Source organism: Lycorma delicatula, chromosome 11 (genome assembly GCF_047948215.1).
Source record: "Lycorma delicatula isolate Av1 chromosome 11, ASM4794821v1, whole genome shotgun sequence".
NCBI lineage: Eukaryota > Metazoa > Arthropoda > Insecta > Hemiptera > Fulgoridae > Lycorma > Lycorma delicatula.
This window is the reverse complement of record NC_134465.1, coordinates 25,639,051-25,656,993: the sequence shown is the minus strand read 5'-3', so window position 1 is coordinate 25,656,993 and position 17,943 is coordinate 25,639,051. Positions and strand designations below refer to the sequence as shown.

General features: G+C 30.3%; 1 protein-coding gene across 1 annotated transcript in view; it reads right to left on the bottom strand.

The window, feature by feature from the left end:
- Positions 1-17,943, bottom strand: part of LOC142332489 (protein O-mannosyl-transferase TMTC1-like) — a 755,673-nt gene that overhangs the window by 409,701 nt on the left and 328,029 nt on the right. The window contains exon 3 of the mRNA XM_075378938.1: positions 16,390-16,463. Coding sequence (XP_075235053.1) covers positions 16,390-16,463 — 74 coding nt within the window. The remainder of the gene's footprint in view (positions 1-16,389; positions 16,464-17,943) is intronic.

Genomic DNA, 17,943 nt, shown 5'->3' with positions numbered 1-17,943 from the left:
GAATGCCTTTTCTAGAGCAAAATGATCTTAGAGCTTGAAATAAGGAAAATATTCGTAAAAACATATGTCCAATAATATATGTTTTTATCGAGTTAAGGCTAGCAAAATATATCGCCCGGATTTCAGTTCCCTGGTTGAAATCGTCATACTGAAATTTTTAAGGATTTATATAAGCGGTAAACTGTATGATTTGTTATGGTTTTTTGACCTGAAAAATTACGTATATAAGGTTCCACAACTGCATCTCCTGTAATTTTCGTGATATGCAATATAAAACGGGAATATTTGGTGATACAAACACGTGTTTTTACTTCCTTGCACGAAGTAAAGTAATGTAATCGTGAAATATGTCGGTTTCAGATTTTAACGGAAATATTCATTTTGACCATCCCTGAATCCATTTTGACAAGTTTCGGCGTGACGTACTATGTATGTCGCATATCTCAAAAATGATTCACCGTAGAATATTCAAATTTTGGATATAGGATTGTAGTAACATCTAGTTGTGTACTTCACATTTCATTGCACTAGCTGGACAAAGTGTCAAAAAAAGCCCAAAATCCAAATAAATTTGGATTTTGGACTTTTTCTTATGTGCAGTAATAACCACTCGTTGAGAGGTTTTCAACGATATATCACCACTTATGATATAAGTACCGCTTATGAGTGGTACTTATTTTAATTGATTCCAGAGTTACAGCCAAATGAAATTTTTATTAATGAAATATTAGGATGTTACATGGGAAAGGCACATCGGTTCAAATCCGACTTCATTTCCTTTTTCTCTTTTTTAACTTTTTTTTTATAATTTAAATATATTAATATATTAATAATTATTAACCTCCGATTGAAAAAGATATTAAAAAAAATCAGAAATCTAAAAGTTTAGTTCAACAGTATCCGTTACGTGTTTTAAACCTTTTTACTTCCTTCTAAGAAGTAAAGGAAGTATTGTCATCACGAAAAATTTTAGTTCCAGATTTAAACAGAATATCCATTTTGCCCATCCCTGAAACTATTTTGTCTAAATCCGGCGTGATGTCTGTACCTACCAATGTATGTATGAATGAATTTACGTATGTATCTCGCATAAGTCAAAAACGATTAGCCGTAGTATGTTGAAATTTCGGATTTAGGACTGTTGTAGCATCTAGTTGTGCACCTCCCCTTTTGATTGCAATCGGCTAAACCAAAAGTGTCCAAAACTGCCCAAAGTCCAAAAAAGTTTGGATTTTGGACTTTTTCTTAACTACAGTAATAAGCTCTCATTGAGAAATATTCAACGATATGTCTTAAGTGGTACTTATATTCATTGGTTCCAGAGTTATAGCCAAATAAAATTTTAATTACTGAAATACTTGGATCTTACAAGGGGAAGGCACAGCGGTTCGAATCCGTCTTCATTTCCTTTTTCTTATTTTTTAATTTTTTTGTAATTGTAAAAAAACAATTTAAATTAAATTTTTTGTAATTTAAATATATTGATTTATTAATGATTTTCAGCCTCCGATTGAAAAAAAGTTATTAATGAAATAAAATTTTATGTACTTTTCATATTAATTTAAAAAATTTTACAGATGTTAGTAATTATTAATAAATCAATGTATTTAAATTAAAAAAAGTTTTAAAAAACTTCAAAAAAAGTTTTCAAAAGTTTAAAAATGTATATGAAGTCTGATTCGAACCTATGTTTACATGGTTACGAATCCAACACGTTCTCACTTATACCACATAACTGCTTGACCGACGTAAAACAAATTTAATATATAAACTAATATAAAATACTGATATGGACAACACAAATAAATGTGATGCAATGTGGTGTCCACCACAATGCAATTGTGCAACTGTCCACGTTATTAAAGAATTGGAGGATCGTATCTCACTTTCAAATTAAATAAGTTTAAATGAAGTGCAGTAAGAATGTGTATATGTAATTTAACAGGCACAAGGTAGTCATGTGGTGTCCACATCAGATTTTTAGGTTTGAAGTACAATAATGTTGTTAAATGACTAAAACTTGCGTAAAATTTATTATGAAAACTTATACACATTTAAATTGTGAGAAAACTGATGAAATAATATCTACGAAAACAAAGAAAAACAACAAATTTTATTATTACAAACAAAACAGAACAAAACGTAAGGAAAAAATATTAAAAATTTGTAAAAAATTAATAACAGTTATTTTTAGTACAATAAATTAAGTCATTTGAAATATTACTAAACTTTTAATTTACTATTACGGTCAAACTGTTGGTCAAATTGAAATCGATGTCCACTTGCAGTATTTAAAATCAAATTTTAAATCTATATTTTTGAATATTTCTTTTGGTTATCGATAAAAGTAGCTTTTGATGTGCGGTAATACTGCGCGGCGGCTAAATTAGCACTATTGCTAGTGTCAGTGGCAGTGCTAATATAAAACATACGGTAACGTATGTTCGACACGACTGGCTGTCCTGCTGTCGTTTACTTGACTAAAAAAAATATACAACAAAAAAAAACAAACAATGAAAAACGATGTACGGTAAGGTCATTTCTTCTTAACGTTTGTCGGATAACACTAAGAACCGTTCAAAATACGTTTTTACCCGTACTCTGTAGGGTAACCTGCTACAACTACTATTTTTAAGCGGGGCCATATTTAAATCTCTCAAAATTTCCATTCCTCTACTGATCAAACTTTTTTCTGGAGAAAAAAACAACTTTGCACTGATGTTTTTTTATAGATTGAAGAGGATTTTATTGTTATTTATCAGTATTATCCTCAAAACCGTGAAGATAGTGAACACAGTGAGGGTCCGAGGGGCGAACCGACTAATTAAAAATATAAAATGATAAAATTACAATAATCTGGAAGAGAATTCGTCGATATTTAATTGTACATAATAACAATATTAATAACAGATATAGACTTTCATTTATAAAATTATTAATAACTCTTATTATTGATACTGTTCGAAAGTTTGTTTTACTTATTGAAATTAGCGAAGCGAGAAACGTGTACACATAATATTTATTTACAAAATATTATATATTCCTTTAAAATCATTCGTTTATTTACTTCGTTAAATGTACTGCCCTTGATAATTTAATTATAAATAAATAATTTACTACTTCATTTATCGGGATGAATATTAAATTTAATTATTTATTTTATAATATGTTATTTATTTCATTGATTTCACACGTTTAGTTATCTTTTATTTTTTATTTTGTAATTTTATCTTATAGCCGATTTATTATTGTAATTTCACAGTTAAACGGTAACCCATAACTGTGTATAATATTAATGCAATATTAATACAGCTTGCATATCTATCGTGTTTAGTTACGTGTTTGGTTTAATAGTTAAAGCCAGAGTGAAATTAACATAAATCATTATTACCAGTTAATTTGACATGTGACTTAATTGTATTGTAATCTATAATATTGTATGATATATTACTATTATTATTACAAAACCTTTTAATATTAAACTTATTACATATAAAAATATTTCTTGTGTTAGATGAGTCCTTTATATTCATATGATTTTTTTTTTTTTAATTAAAGAATTAAATTCAAGAATATATATATTTTGATATTTAAATCTTTTGAAGGTAGTTTTTGAATAAAATTATATGTTAAATATTCTAGACAATAAATATTTTACAATCTGTATTTTATCCTAAATTTGAACCCCATACTTAAGAAAGATTCTTCTTAGCTTTTGATATCGACGAGAAACTTTCTTTTTCATAATCCAAGTGTAATCGACATAAATTTTGTACAAAGAAAGGCTCTTATTATAAATGGTAAAAATATTCCATCAATGGTAACGCATATTCAAACCGGTTGTTCTTCTAATTCTACTTCATTTTGTAACACATAAGATATTTTGTAAAGGGTGTTCCAAAATGGACTGATATCTTAAATTGCCGCCATATTTTTGGCCGTAAAACCAGAGTAGAGATTTTTATATGTTGTTATAAGTAAACATTGAGATTAAATTATGAAAAATTACACAACTGAACATCGCGTAGAATACAAAATTAACGAGTAACGAGGTTGACGAGTTCATTAACGAGTTTTAGAAAAATATTTTATTTAGTTATAAATCTCTTTTTCCTCTTACCGGCTTTGTCAATAAATAAAATTGTCGAATTTAGGGATCAGAAAATCAAAAAAACATTGAAGAACTTCCTACGCATCCTTGACGATTCACGGTTCGGTGCGGATTTTGGGTTGGTGTATTGGTTGGACCTTACTTCTTCGAAAATGAAAATGTAGATGGCGTTACCGTCAGTGGAGTTCAATATCGTGATATGATTTCAAACTTTTATGACCTAAAATTATTGATGTGGATGTGGAAGACATGCGGTTTCAAATATACGGTGCAACTTGACACCCTGCCAATGAAACCAGTTATTGCAAAAAAAAAAGAAGTAATATAATGGTCGTGCTATCTTGCAGTGACTTGATGTGAAATGGCTGGCAAGATCATGTGACTTGACACCGTTGGATATTTTTTTGAGGTTTTGTTAAGGATAAAGTGTACATAAAAAACCTCAAACAATTGAGAAACTCAAAAAAAAATTCGACACAACATTTCCGAATTTCCCAGTAATTTATATGTTTTGGAAAATTCTGTCAAAAGAATAAACATGTGCAGCCAAGGATGGGGCGCTCATTTCTCAGATTTTTGTATCACACACAATCACCAATCACTACTTTTTAATAAAGTAAAAAGTATTATCAATTACCAAATAAAAAATGTGATTAATAAAAAAAAATAAAATGTCAGCTCATGTTAGGATACCCTTTCTTATGTAAGGATGATGTTAAAATTTGGTTTGTACCGGCAACAAAGACTAGGATTATTTTCCAACTCAGACTTTGAACAAGTAACAATAAAATAAGAATCAGAAAAAAAGAAAGAGTCTACGATTTCAGGATATTAACTTTCCAAATAAGAATCCTACATTACTTACCAGAGTAGAATAAAACAGGGTTATCCTTGGAAATTGATAATTTTTGAAAGAGGACAATTTCATTCCAGTTTGAGGAGTGAAAAGGAGCCACCGCTATTTAAAGAGGTGTAATCTTTTTTTTTAATCGGTCACTATTGACGTCCTGTCAATGCGGCCGGCTCACGGCTCCACTCAGCTGGTTAAACTGGCAGTGCCGTCAATCTTGGCGGACAAACTAGTGTCTGATGTGCTTCGGATTGGGTGGATGTCAAGTGGTGCGGCGTACATCCAAACATCCGACGACCTTTGCTTCAGATGTTGGAATCCAGGCCGCAGGACCAAGTTCAATTATGGCGCAGACAGAAGCGGCACATGTGGTAAGGCTGGCCATTTACACAAGGACTGCCAGCAGGACCCTAGATGCTTATCCTGTAAGTCACATGGTCATGGACATGCAGGTCGAGATGGTTCTATCGGCAACTGGAACTGCTTCTCCTTAGGAACATTATGGTGTCTCTGAGGGACAGCCCATCTGGGAGGAGGTGTGAGGCCTTGGTCTCCCGCTTACGGTAATCGGGTGCGGACTACCTTCCAGTCCCGGTGCGGGGATACTTTGGGGATCACCTCATTAGAGGCGTGGCGCCTTAAAGACCGAGTCCCGGCTATCTAGCGGGAACTTTGTTCCTGACGAGGTTGTTAGGGGTTATGGCACCCCTCGGAGCCGATTTTATTTTAGTTACGGATCAGGCTCCGGGGGCGGGGGAAAAATTAATCAAGATGGCAAACACCTCAAATACCAAATCTAAGACTCGTAAATCTTATTTTCCATTTTTTTGCTTAGAAGTCTCCATCTCCTGCTATTATCAATAATGATAATCTATCAGAATAAATAAGCGTTTATTTTCATGTTGTAGTATTCAATGAAATTATAAGAAAATAGAATTTCACAATTCATATCTGATAAACAAATATTTTGAACATTTATTTTCTTTTGGAACCCATATTTATTTGACTTAGTTTCATTAATGTAATAAATCTACTGTAAAGTAGAGATAATGTAATTAATTTTTTTTTAACAGATTTTTTTTTTGTTATAATATTTTTACCAATCATTCTTACAGCCGTGAGGTATATAAACACATGATGTAGAAGATTTACTAGTTAGATTAGCTTTTTGTTTAATGTAATGATTTTAACTGTATGATTATTTTTTTTTATTAAACTAAAAAAATTTAAGTATTTAAGTAAGCTTTTAGTATTCTTTTAGATTGTCAATGTTAAACAGTATTTTTGGTTTGGTGTAGAATGCAACAAGAAACCACAACAATCCCTATTTTCATAAATAATTCTAGTGATTACTTGATTGTATTTAAGAAAAGATTAATAAGTTTTGGAAAATGAGATTATTCTATTCTAGCAAACCCGGCAATGCTTCGCTATTGCTAGATTTGAGTATACAGAGTGATTCAGGAGGATAGGGCAATAATTTACAACTCATTCTAGAGGCTAAAAATAAGAAAAATGTTCATATAAACATAGGTGCGAAAACGCTTTGTTAGTGAGTTATACAGGGTGAAAGATTTCGCCCGAGTTTCAGTTCCTCAGGATAAATTAAGGTTTTCTGAAATTCTGGGAAGGTCAATTAAGGGACAAATTCAATTGTTTCTTATGATTTTTGAGCTGCGAAATCGAAAAAAAACAGGTCCCAGAATTGTATCTGTCTTAGTTTCTAAGATATACCATGTAAAACGCCAAAAATAGGGTCAAAAAACACATTTTTTTACGTTTGACGTACAATAACGTTGTTAAATTGGCAATAAATCATACATTTTTTAAACATAAATTTAAGAGAATTTAATTATAAAAAGATTGATGTAAATAACATCAACAAAAAAGAAAAAAAATTTTAAACATGTCGACTTTTATTATCAACAAAACCGACGAAAACTTAAAAGATAATAAGATAATTTGAGAAGTTTGATAAAACATTAACAAAATGAACATTACGAAAATTCACAAAATTTAATCTTTTCCTTTTCCCTTCTATCCTTTCTCCTTTTTCTCTTTTCTTTTTCCTCATTTCCCAATTTTCCTTTTCCCATTTTCATTTTTACCTTATCTCCTTCCCCTTTCCTCATTTCCCCCTTTCTGCCTCTTTCACTTTCTTTCCCCAATTTCTTTTTCCCTTATTTCTTTTTCCATCTTACTCTTGACCCTTTTTCTTTTTTATCCTTTTCACTTTCAATTTTTCCCGATTTCACTTTTTTTATTTTCACCTTCTTCCCTTTTACCTTTTACGATTTTTCCCTTTCTCCCTTTTTCCCCGCGCATAAATTGGTCCAGTAGTTTTTTAGTCTTTACCAGACACACATATCGGAAACACTGAAAAGGAATCGCAAAATATTTAGTATAGCGTGTGTTGCTTTTACGTCCAACAGATAGCCACGTTTTAAAAAAAGCATCTGTCACAGGTGTGACATCTTAGGTATATAAAAACACGCGCGTATTCAAATAAAACGTTTTGTTAGTATATCGAATCGATGAAGAACTTTCGGAGATTTAAGATTTTAAACAAACGAACATTTACCTTTTTATTTATATAGATTATGCTCTTACAAGCTTTTTTACTTACCTAACATAATTTCATACATTTTTAAATTATCAAAATAAATACCGATTTGATTTTAATAAAAATTACATCGTAATATTTTATAGTATGCATAGTTAGTAATTATTATTTGTGCTGAATAAAAAATCATGAGAAAACCGATTCGTTTCCTATTGAAAAATATTTTTTGTTCAGCAAAACTAAAATATTTATTTATTAATAGGATTTGAATATAAATTCAATAAAATTTTGTTCCGTTATACCTACAACGTATAATTATTTTACCAACTTTTTTCTATGTATTTTATTGCTCTTTTTAAAAAAAAAAATCCCTACTGTTAAAATAATTAAAAATTAAATAAATGGCTCTGTTTCCAGAAAAAAACTATGAAAATTTGTGAGAATAACAGATGTTGATGACTGTTTAATGATATACTATGTAAAACATCAGATTTTAATTGGTACAATACGTATTCACAATCAACTTAAGTCGTATTATTTAAAAAAAAAAAAAAGGTAGAGTACGCACTGAACAAATTAAATTATTTGAATTCGTTTCAATAATTGGATTAGTAATATCCGATTTACTATACAGATTATTCTTCGTTCGTATATTACGGTATCTAATAGAGTGAATACCACTTTTGGTATTATGCGAGAAATATTGCACTCGTTCAGTATCAAGGATTACAGCTCTTTAAAGCTTAATGCACGGCAAAACGTTCTCATTTTATTTAAGTGACGGTTGTAAATAGTGTTATCATCAATCTATGAACAAATAAGGGAATAAAAAAAAAATACCTAAACGTTCCGTGTTTCTAACCATTAAATATCTTCATATTGCGTCATTTAACTGATACAAACCACGTGAACACTCTACCTATATATTTTATTTTTTACGTCTGGATGAATGTCTGTTGTTTATTTCTTAAAGCCATCAATTTTATGTTGCGTATAAGCTTGTGTGTATATATAAATATATATATATATATATGAATAAAAGTGCTTACCAGAACCCTACCTATATAGCTCTTTACAAAGATAAATTCTTTTTTTAAAATTGTAAATGCTACTTATATTGTTACATTAAACTCTGAAAAATCCTACATTATTGAGGGTGTTTTATTATATGTTTTAAACCTGCTTTAATGGTTTTTTTTCAAAACTATGAAAATGCCTAAGTGAATATTTATTTTCAACTATATTTACTCTTTTTCTTTTTTAAAATCTCTATGATGTTTGTGTGGAGATCAATAATATTACAAATTGTGAAAAATTTGTTGATTGGAAAGGAAATATTTACAAAGAATCGTTAAGCTTTTTCGATATAATATTACTCCGCTACAGTATATTATTAAAGTGTAGAAACTTCTTTTGTATTTCAAAACTGAGGGATGATTCTTTAAACAGTTTCGATATTTCAGCCGTATAGAATGAATAATTTAAATCACTATTTCAAAATAAAGATCTGTGTCCTATTCGCATTTACTTTAAATATATCCAGCTGAAAAGTTGAATTCCTGCGTTAGTTGATTTATTGAATGGTATGGTAACTTATTTAAGTAAGATAATTTAAACTTGTGTGTATATTACTTCTCTTCATCAATTCTCCTTCTTCCTTTTTTCCTGTATACCCTCCGGAAATTACCGTTCAGATAATAGTTCAAAGGATGAATGAGGATGATATATATGAGTGTGAATGAAGTGTAGTCTAGTACAGTCTCACGTCGACCATTCCTGAGATGTGTGGTTAATTGAAACCCAACCACCAAAGAACACCGGTATCCACGATCTAGTATTCAAATCCGTATAACAGTAACTGCCTTTACTAGGACTTGAACGCTGGAACTCTCGACTTCCAAATCAGCTGATTTGGGAAGACGCATTCACTGCTAGGCCAACCCGGTGGGTTACAAAACAGAAAGGATTTTCCTTCAAAATACCGTTCATAGATTCAAATTGTTCATTGAATGGCATTGATCAGGTAAACCAAATTTCTTTCTCAGATTAAATATTTTACAAGATAAATGTTAATCCACAATTTCTGAATAAACTGTTGATGAACGATGATGCTAATTTTCAAAATTTTGGGTTTGTCAAGAATCAAAAGTTTTCAAAATTTTATTTGTTTAATAATTGTAAATAATTTTTTTCATTTAAATAATGACTTTTTACTTCTTTATAGTGTATTTTTAATTGCCTGATTGCGCACTCAATGTACGCACCCAAGCAGAATTTCCAGGTTTTATCGGAAAGGTATTTATATACTACCGTTATAGAATTCATTCAGTTTTTATAATTCTCATCTTGCTCCGGAAGGATCATTTGAAGTTTTTTTAATTAGATATATTTAATCTATGTTATATGAAAATAAATTTATTAAGTAGGTAATATTTAATGTTAATAATGTATAAATATTTAATGTTAGAATATACTTTAATCATGGTTTTTAATTACTCTGAAACAAATTTCATAAATATTGTTGCTGCTTTTATATGATTAGAAAAAAAAAAGCTGACAATATAGTTGTAGGACTTTCCCGTCCCGCAGCTATTTATAAATAGAATATAATTAATTTATTAATGTAATATTAAAAATATCTCACATTATAATTACAAGAAAAAAAATTTTAATTCAGGTAGGAACCGCAAATTTCAAATCTTATGTTATTAAAAAAAAAGCTTCTATTTCAACAAATTTAAATATTATAATCTTCAGCGCCCTTGAAAATGTATAAATTGATACCTCACTCGACCACTTTTTGAATGAATTTCAAAGTGAGAGTCGACGTATTATTTTATAAAAAATCTTTTTTTAAAGCAGTCTTGATTACAATAAAAAAGGGAAAGAAGAAAAAAATGTTAAAAAATGTGTGACTTTTGGTTGGGTCCGGCCGCTTCCCGGAATTTGGGGCTCCCAATTTAGTAATAATTAATATGTACCTAATTAGACGGCAACAGAAGAAACCACAGTGAAAAAAAAAACCATCATATCGATCACAACAAAGCCTCAAAGTTAAGAGAATTTTTTTTTGGAGCGGAGTGTAATTTTGTAAAAAAACTTGTTTAGAAAATATTGTAATTTTTTAATTGTTAACAAATACACGTAAGAAAAATATGACCTTAATTAGGTAAATTCTCGAGATACTGGGGGTGATCTTGCTTTACAGCTTCACCCCCTTGACCTTTCAAGTCGAAAATTTAATGGCATCAATTTCACATATATCGAAGTAATCTGACCAAGTTTGGACAAAATCGGTCGAGTTGTTCTGGAGATAAGGTGATTAGAAGCCAACACCGAACATACGAACATTAAGATCCGGAAAATTTCCATCCGGTTTTTGGGGTTTCTTATGTGTAAAAACTTCAAGATCTGATAATTACCACATACGCCCAAATTGGACCGATTACAACACTTTCCCTTCTAGAGCTATAGCTCTGCTACAACGCTATCTAGAAGGGAAAGTAATTAACTACTAGTAATAATAACAAGAAAATTATTCCGTGGAAAATCTGTTAAAAATATTTTATAAGAAAAACTATTCTATCGTTTACAAAAAAAAAAAAAAAAAAACAATGGTAAATCATTAATGGTTTGTAAATTTTATTTGTAAATTGAACATATATATATATACTATATTGTACTTTAAATCGGATACAATGTTTAAATAATATCAATATAAATATATTATAAAAAATTACAGGTATGGATAGTATAATAAAAAGAAAAAAACTTTATAAATGAAAAAAATATATATATAAAGGTAGGTAAAGTAAGGGTAGATTCATTCATGCATGAAGAAGCAATTGTGTTACGAGAATACAATTGAAATCTTGAATGGAGATAATAAATAAGGAAGGGAAAAGTTACAAGTATATTCATAAGGTATTCTGCTGGGGAAAATAGGAAGAGAGATATAAACGTAAAAATAAAAAACGATTCTAAAAAAATAGAGAAGAAACACAAATTTATAGTGGAAAATAATTTAATTATTAATCATATCAATGACAATTGACCAATAAGTTTTTACGTTTCTGTACTAAAGAAGATAATATATTTAAAAGTTTTTTTAACTAATAAAAAAGGTACATAATTGATTAATTGCTTATCTTATGTTTCGTAGACGTTTTTATTGTCATATCTCGCAAAGCATGAGAAGTACAAGTATCATCACTTCCTCTGAGAGTAATGATGTTCATTTTTTATAAAGATAACTACTGACCAACGATGTTGATTAAATATGGGCCGGTTGTCTGTTTCTGACTACCAGCTTGCACAGTAAATAATTATTCATTAATAAAAAAAAAAGAATAAAATTAGAAGTTATTAGTGAAATAAATTTTATGTACTTTTAAAAATGTGTAAATGTAATTTAATAGTCATTATATACGTGTATATATATTGGGGAAACATCTGATAATTTAATATTAATTGAAAATTATCATTTAGAATCGTACTATTTTTGGATTTTCTTTTTAATTATTTTGGAATTTCTGTTTAGTGTTATTTACATTAAAGTTCACTACAAGTGACTGAAAAATAGACCTAACAAGAACAACATATACACTGCGTCATACGTGCCCGATGTTTGATAAATTGCAAAAAATTCTTAACTTTTAGTTCATTACTCTTCTGGTATTGTTGGACAATATTTTCCGTAAGTCGGAGTTGAGAATTATTTTGTTTGTTTGTTTACCAATTATTTAATCGCTCTTTGCTTTTATATAATTCTTCTGATCTTAATTTGTGTACACGTTCTCTAGTTTTAAATTTTTCATACTCTCAATATTTTTATTTTTTCCTTGGACTTATCCTTTTCTTCCACTTTATTTGTATTACCTACTCTTAATCTTTTTATTCTTTCTTTCTTTGCAACATTTTCTTCCTTCTTTTCCTTTTTTTGACTTTTTTTTAATTGAAATATATTGATTTATTAATAATTATTAACTTATGATTGTAAAAAAAAAATTACAATATAATAATAATTCAATAATAACAATAAAAAAAATAATCAGAAGTTATTAGTGAAAAAACATTTTATGAACTTTTAAATGTATATATGTAATTTAATAGGCGTACAAGGAAGTCAAGTGGTGTCGATATCAGATTTTATTTTCATTTTTAAATACTGTAAATACAAAATTTTAAAAATATGAAAAAAAAAACTTTATGTTTAATTCCTACATTTAAATATAAGTTGCAATAACAAATATACTCATTATATACAGAGTTCAGGGTTCAGTTCAGGGGGTGGTGGATAGTCCTCTGTGGAGTTGCCGGTCTTCCGTGCTCGCGCGGATGGGACGTGGTGATGAGTCCCGGGGACTCTTGATCCCCTGAGCTTGAAAAAGACCGAGTCCTGACGGGGATGCCCCCTTCCGGGATGTCTTTATTTGAGACGAAGGCGTACAGATAGAGTCCCGGTCTCTGGAGTGGGGCCCAGGAACGACATAGTCGTGTCTGGTTACTTCACTCTGGAGGTTAGAGGCAGGTGTTATAAGAAAAAGATGACCGAGAAGCCGACCTGTCATGCCGGACATATATCCGGCAGACGGGAGGCCTGTTTGACTATATGAACATTCCCGTGGGCTGCGTAATACTTAACTGTGGGTCCGGCTCAGAGGAGAGGGGGACCAAAATAAGAAATTAAAAAAATAAAAAGTAAACAAAATGTTTTATTTTTGTAAGAAAATATTTTCAAATTTTATTCTTTTGCGTTAATATTTTATTACGAAATTCATTTCCAGTGAAAAATTAGTTAAAAAAGTTTTCTCTAGGTCAGGAATTTCTGAACTTTAATAAAATGTTTCTGTCATTTTTGTTTACAAATTTTCTGTTTTTAATTTCGTTGTTTTTAATGTTCCAGTAAAATGCATTTTCAGTAAAACTGAGTTTTTTATATTGACATTTTTATTAGTTTATGTTTGTATGTAAAAAGCGGAACGGCTGTTCACAGTTCAAAGTGATAAAAATTTGTCGCTACAGTGTTATTATTTGTTTAAAATGTTACTTCTATTTGTCGATCTCTATGGTAGAGTAGTAGTGTTTTGGCCTTACATGTGGGATTCCCGGGTTCGGATCCCCGTCACGGACAGCATTTTTCATACTCTACAAAATTCTATTTCCATATTTCACGTACAAGCTTCCATGATTCTGTGGTGAATTAATAAATTATTTTTCATCGTTCTTAAAATTGACATTTAGAAATTTTATTCCAAATAATTTTTTTTTGTTTTAAGCTATACACAATTAAAACTAAAATAAATTGTAAGTGTGTAAATTATAGAAAAATAACTTCACCTGAAGGGAAACAAGTTTAATTTTCTCTTTTTCCTTTTTTTTTAATTAGATTTTGTATGACAAAAAATAATTTTAATTAAAAGTCTTTAATCGTTTTAATAGAAAATATTTCTATAAAGGAGTAGCAGAGATTAAGTTTTGAAACTTGTAAATTTTTATTAATAATTGAAATAAGTTAATGTTTAAACTTTCATTAAAAGAGGTTGTTCACGCGTAATCAAATAGAAACAGTAACACAATACAAATCGATATAATGGGCATAAATAGAAATAAACAAAGCCTTTCAAGCAAATCCCCTTTTAATTTTATTTTGAATGGAAAGCTACTTTTTCCTGAAAATAAAAGCGATTTTAGTAGTTATTTACAGACACAATATTTATTATGTAGACAATAAAGGGATTACGTCATTCGTTTGTTAATTTATTTAAAATACGTAACTAAAAATGTTTCTTTAAAACTCTCATATATCAAGAAATTCACTGTAATATTTTTTTTTAAATAAGATAAAAAAATAAAATTTAATTTACTCATTTTCTAAATTTTGCCTCCGGTTAACACAAAGCTATTTGTTAAATTAAGTGATGTAATCTGCGACTCGGAATATCTTGGCAACACTTTGTATAAGATTTTTTTAATAATTTACTAATAAAATTATTTAAATAAATTTACAATTATGACCATTCTTTAAATTAAATGAAACCGGAATATTTTTAGTAGTAGAATCATTCGGTTCGGACAAGCGGTTCCTACGTTTCGTTGGTTCTTAATCGTACATTGTTATGTAAAAACCAATCATAAAAGTAAATATTGATTTGAAAAAAAAGAAAGATTATAATCTTAATAAAATTACACCCATGCTGAAAAAAAGTAAGTAAACCAAAATCGTGGATCTTTTTTTATTTGAATGATGAATTAATTTACTGCAGAAGTTTTCAAATAATGCTGTACTTGGGAATATATAAATGGAAATTTATAGAGTAAATAAATAAACATACCATGACTGATTGAGATTCGAAACCACGGACCTTCGGATGAAAGGCTGAAAAGCCTACATTCGGCTACGGAGATCGGCTCTTAAAAATCTAATTGTATAGATTTAGCAATTTAATAACTACAAATAAACTGTATTTATTTCCTCATCCCATTTAAATATTTTCAGATAATCAGTTTATGAAATTTTCTCGCTTAATTTATTTATAAAAATACTTTAATAATTTCTACATAAGTTGATAATATTTAATTGTATAAATAATTTAATTAAAAGTATTTCAGTTAAATCTATATTTTTAACTTTACGATATATTATGTCGTAAATTATTTTATGTAATATATATATATATATATATATATATATATATATATTGGTATTGTTTCTTTATTGTCGCATCAACCATAATAATCCTTAGTGGCTTAAATGAAACTAAATGATTATAAATCATTGTGTCGCCGGCAAGGATATTCTTTCAGCACGCAAGTATCATGGAGAGGACCTCTATATATGGGAGACACTTCTGCTAAGCTCCGGCAGCTATTATGAATAAAGTGGAGGGTACCACAGTGACGACAGTTAGAGGCGTATGACGAGTCCATTTATTCGTAAAGGTCGTCGACGCCCTTACCAGGGAGGAGGATTTCGTGCGAGACGTACGAAAGATTGCTGAGAACTCAGTAACGATAGATGTCCTCTCCCTGAGGTCGTCGTTTGGAGAGACGAAAGTGGCAATGGTGGCGGTTACTTCTAGGCTGGCTGTTGAGTTGTTGATGATCGGGCGCATTCAAAACAAATGGGTGTCTTATCGTGTGTCAAGTAGGTTCACCAAAGAGCAATCTTTTCGGTGCTGGGGGATAGGGTACGGAGCTGGGCCCTGAGGTGCTCCTGATAGGAGAGGGCAATGCTTTAATTGTGGTGGTACCTTTAGAAAGATTGCCATGTGGAAGCCAAATGCTCCTTATGAAATGTTAGGGGATATTCACTTGGAAGCCGTGGCTACAGGGCCAGCAGCATGAAATGAGACCTGTGCGTCTTCGTTACTGGAAATGGAGTAGGGTTGGAACAGCCCCGTCCAGGAGGGGTGAGATGATTTGGTGTCCCACCTTCGATGATTGAACGGGGACTCTCTTGGGATTTCATAACAGGGGAGTAAAGTAAGATCGTAGTCCCGGTTGGGAATCCCTTTAGGGCTCCTCATTAGAGGCGAGGCGTCAAGACAGGAGTCCCGGTGGGGGATCCTTTCGGTGACCCGTTATTAGAGGCATGGTATGTAATTTAAAACCGGAACCCGGCTACCTGGGGGGAACCTTAGTTCCTACCGAAGCAATTTGAAGTGATGGCACCCTCTAAAGCTGTGCAAAAGCTTAATTGCGGGTCCATCCCCAGGGAGGGAAACCATGGTGAACTTAAAAAAATAGAAAAGGGAAAAGTGATCATAAATAATTATACAATAAACACGTAACATTGGATAACTAACTGGAACATGAATAATAAATATTGCAGCATGATCCGTAAATTATTTTATTTTTACTTACTCATGGTAGGCAAGAAAGGACAACAAGAAGAATAGACAAGCTAGGACGTCAGCTCTACCAACAATTCCCGTTACCTGAAAAACATAAATAATAGGCAATGAAAATATTTATTTAAAAAAGTTTTATTAATAATTTTTATTACTACTTTTTATTGAAAATCAATTTATTTTTTATTAATTCTTACTTTAAACGCCTTCAAGTTATTAATTAATTTTAATTACTTATCAAGAAAATTTTATCAGCGAAACAAATAAATTTGGAAAAATGAAAAATCTTTAAGAAAATTTATTACATAAAAATATAATGGCTCAAATTTGTTTGTTGTGATACAATTTACAAGTAAGCTTCATCTATTCTCAGCCGTAACTTCAGCCGCTTAATGGGATCTTACAAGGTTCGATATAAAATTTCAATAGAAATTTTACCAAATTTCTATTGAAATACGTCACTGTAGTAATATAAAAAATAAGTCGACTATAGTAAGTTTTGTTTTCAAAGTGACCATACAAAATTTAATTACAATTATACCCGTTCAGTCTTGGTATAATATCTCGGTTAGGAGTAATTATTCTTGTGTATAACTCGCTGGTTCAGTATACTAATTAAATACAGACGTTGTTCACTTATGATAAAAAATATATTCTAATATGTTTCATGTTTAATTTAATTGTATGTTACATTGTTATAGTATGTAAGTTACTGAATTTACATGTTTATTGAGTGAAGTGTAAATTTGGGCTGAAGAGTATAAAAATTAGTAGTGATATTCTCTAAATTTCGGCTGGTGAATTAGACCGACTGAATTGTAACAACTTTATACTTTACATGAATAAGATAAGGGACAGTTTGTTATTTATTTCTAATTAATGAGAAAGAAATGATACATGAGTCTGAACACCTGTTATGAGATCTTGGAGGCAATAAATATTACCGTTTCTTGAAGTTACACGTTTGGCGAACAGCGGTCGTGGTATTTTTTCTGTGTGTGACACTGACATAAGAAGCAGTTTTCTTTTACTTTTGAAAATATCTGTTAGTTTTTCTCCACAAAATTTCCCAATTTGGCGATATATGGAGCTGACTTGATAATAGTTCTTTAGTTACAAGACAATTTAATTTTCATAATAATATATGACTACATCAAACGATGACACAGCACAACGTAACCTCTTGTTGCTGTTAACAATACTGGTGTAGTTAAGTAAAATTCTGTTTTGCCCAATAACAAAAATGATGATATTAATAAATAAATTTAGGTGGAAATAGGGTTGATTCAACATCTGCGATTTGTTAAAGAAATCAAATTTTTTTTTGTCTTTCCAAGCATTCATGTACAAAATTATTATCACGTGATTTGATGGTCCGGTTTAAATTTCTGTTGGTCTGCAAACTTGTGACTTATAATTATGTTTGGGCACTTAAACGATGCAATTACAGAGAAAATGCTTGATGACAAGCAACTTGAACAGTTTCGATATTGTCTGGTGTATAATCAGTTTACAAACTGCCTGAAGGCTTCTTTCCAAACCTGTTCCCTCAAAATTCCATTCCGTG